We start from the raw sequence: 1,714 nt of genomic DNA, 5'->3' as shown, positions 1-1,714 counted from the left end.
GACAGATTGGAAAAAGTACAACGGCGAGTCACAAAACTAATTCAAAATGTCAAAAATAATTCATACGAAAATCGACTAAAACATATGAATCCGTTTTCCTAGGAAAAAAAAAAAAAAAAAAAACGTTGACTCAGAGGCGACTTGATACAGGTCTTTAAGATTCTAAAGGGAATCGACAACATCAAAAGTGACAAAATTTTCACATTGAATGATAATCCGACAAGAAATAATGGTCTCAAACTGCCAGGAAATAAATTTAATTTGAAATTGGGTAGAAACAACTTCGCCAATCGTGTAGTTAATGAATAGAATAAACTTCCTGCAGAGGCAGTGCAATGTAGTTCAGTTCGAAGCTTTAAGATTCGATTAGATAAACACCTATGCAAGATGCTGTTGTCGTGTTAGGTTACTACACAATGGTGAAGATACACTATAGTGAGAGAAAATAATTATTTAAATTCCAATTCTCTCGGAACTGTTTATGAAAAATATACGAAGTATACTCGAATAAATCCTGTGTCTTGGCAGTGAAACATAATTCTTTGTGCAAGAAGAACAGAATACAGTTTCATAGCATTTACATTAATTAGGTTTATATAATACAATTTAAAGCGTATAGAATAATAGTGCTAATATTTACAGACATTTACACATAGATATGAGAGACGTAACAGTATTACTAATGTTGTATTTCCATAATGCAAGTTCTAGCGGGGTGGCAATATTTATGAAAAAAATGACTTATGGTGCGCGAATTCTACAGACGAGGTAGGAGGAACGAGACTTTCCGGACACGAGTCTAGGCGGCAAGTGAAGTATCTGCTACCTTGGTGTGGGGTATGTTCGTGTTCTCACGGAGCAGATAGGCCGGCTTGACACGATCGATATTGACGGATTTCGGCATACCGTTCTTCTCTATGGTAATAGTTTTCCTAGATCTGCGTAGTACATTGAAGGGGCCTTGGTAGGGTTGTTGTAGTGGTTTCTTCACGGCGTCAACTCTGATGAACACGTGTGTGCAAGTGTTGAGCTCCTGACTAACAAAAGTCTTGAAAGATGGCGTACGAGGTTGCACCGGTTGAAGAGAACACATGTGGTCTGTCAGTTTTGCAGTGTAGTCCTGAAGATGACATGAAGTACAGTTAGGGGCCAATAGTTGACCAGGTAGCTTGAGGGTAATTCCGTAGACGAGTTCGGCAGAAGAATATTGCAGGTCCTCCGTGAAGGACGTACGTATGCCCAGAATGGCAAGAGGAAGGGCTTGCAACCAGTCTTCACGTTGGGCTGAGGCTGTTAAAGAAGCTTTCAGTTGACGATGAAATCGTTCCATGGTACCATTAGCTTGCGGGTGGTAACTTGCAGTTCTGGTGCGCTGGATGCCTAGAATGTTCATCGATTTGTTCCACACGTTGGACTCGAACTGTCTGTCACGGTCGGAGGTGAGGCTGAGATGAACACCGAATCTGGAGATCTAAGTGTTGATGAAAGCGCGAGCGACGGAATCTGTACTAATGTCAGCCAAGGAGGCAGCTCCAGGCCAACGGGTAAAACGGTCGACGCAGGTGAGTATGTAACGGTAACCATTAGAGAAGGGCAGTGGACTAACAAGATCAATATGCACATGTTCAAATCTTGAAGAGACTGGAGTGGAGGTTGCAGCTGGAGAACCCGTGTGACATAATACCTTCGAACATTGACACTGTATACATGTGCG

At 41.6% G+C, this 1,714-nt stretch overlaps 1 protein-coding gene across 1 annotated transcript; it reads right to left on the bottom strand.

The window, feature by feature from the left end:
* Nucleotides 1-799: 799 nt before the first annotated feature.
* On the bottom strand, nucleotides 800-1,393 carry LOC143026768 (uncharacterized). The gene has a single exon (XM_076187538.1). It carries the CDS (start codon nucleotides 1,391-1,393, stop codon nucleotides 800-802), a length of 594 nt encoding a protein of 197 aa, XP_076043653.1.
* Between the last annotated feature and the right edge of the window lie 321 nt (nucleotides 1,394-1,714).

This window comes from Oratosquilla oratoria, chromosome 7 (assembly GCF_046742065.1).
Source record: "Oratosquilla oratoria isolate Oo_2021 chromosome 7, ASM4674206v1, whole genome shotgun sequence".
Classification (NCBI taxonomy): domain Eukaryota; kingdom Metazoa; phylum Arthropoda; class Malacostraca; order Stomatopoda; family Squillidae; genus Oratosquilla; species Oratosquilla oratoria.
Note: the sequence above shows the minus strand (reverse complement) of the source record. Positions and strands in the feature narration are given on the sequence as shown.